Consider the following 356-nt stretch of genomic DNA (forward strand, 5'->3'; position numbering starts at 1 on the left):
TGTCTGCGTGCCTCTTGACCTTAAAAATCCATCGTGAGCCGATGACCTTCTGGTCGTCTAGTCTTGGAACTAACTTCCATGTATCATGGTCCGTAATCGACATGATTTCCTTGTCCATGGCTTCTCTCCACTTTTTCTTGCGCTTCGACTTCATAATTTTCTCAAACGATGTCGCTTCTTCATCGTTGTCACCACATGCGGTGAGACATTCAGCTTCATGTCGATCAGTCGATGCCATCAAGCAAGTGAGACCGTTGAATTCGTCTACATATCGTAAGATAGCCTGTTTCTTCTGCATCGGTCGAATGCTTGATTCATCTTCACCATCTCTTCCAGGTGTTAATGACTTCTTTGTG

General features: G+C 44.7%; 1 protein-coding gene across 1 annotated transcript in view; it reads right to left on the reverse strand.

The window, feature by feature from the left end:
- The window catches only part of PHALS_10368 (cysteine-rich rlk (receptor-like protein kinase) 8), a gene marked incomplete at both ends in the record, with an annotated part of 789 nt that extends 491 nt beyond the window's left edge, over window positions 1–298 (reverse strand). The window contains one exon of the mRNA XM_024725782.1: window positions 1–298. This exon is cut by the window's left edge and continues 491 nt beyond it. Within this exon, the coding sequence (XP_024576524.1) occupies window positions 1–298 (298 nt within the window).
- Window positions 299–356: the final 58 nt, after the last annotated feature.

The sequence above is a fragment of the Plasmopara halstedii genome, assembly GCF_900000015.1.
Source record: "Plasmopara halstedii genome assembly, contig: Scaffold_470, whole genome shotgun sequence".
Classification (NCBI taxonomy): Eukaryota; Oomycota; class Peronosporomycetes; order Peronosporales; family Peronosporaceae; genus Plasmopara; species Plasmopara halstedii.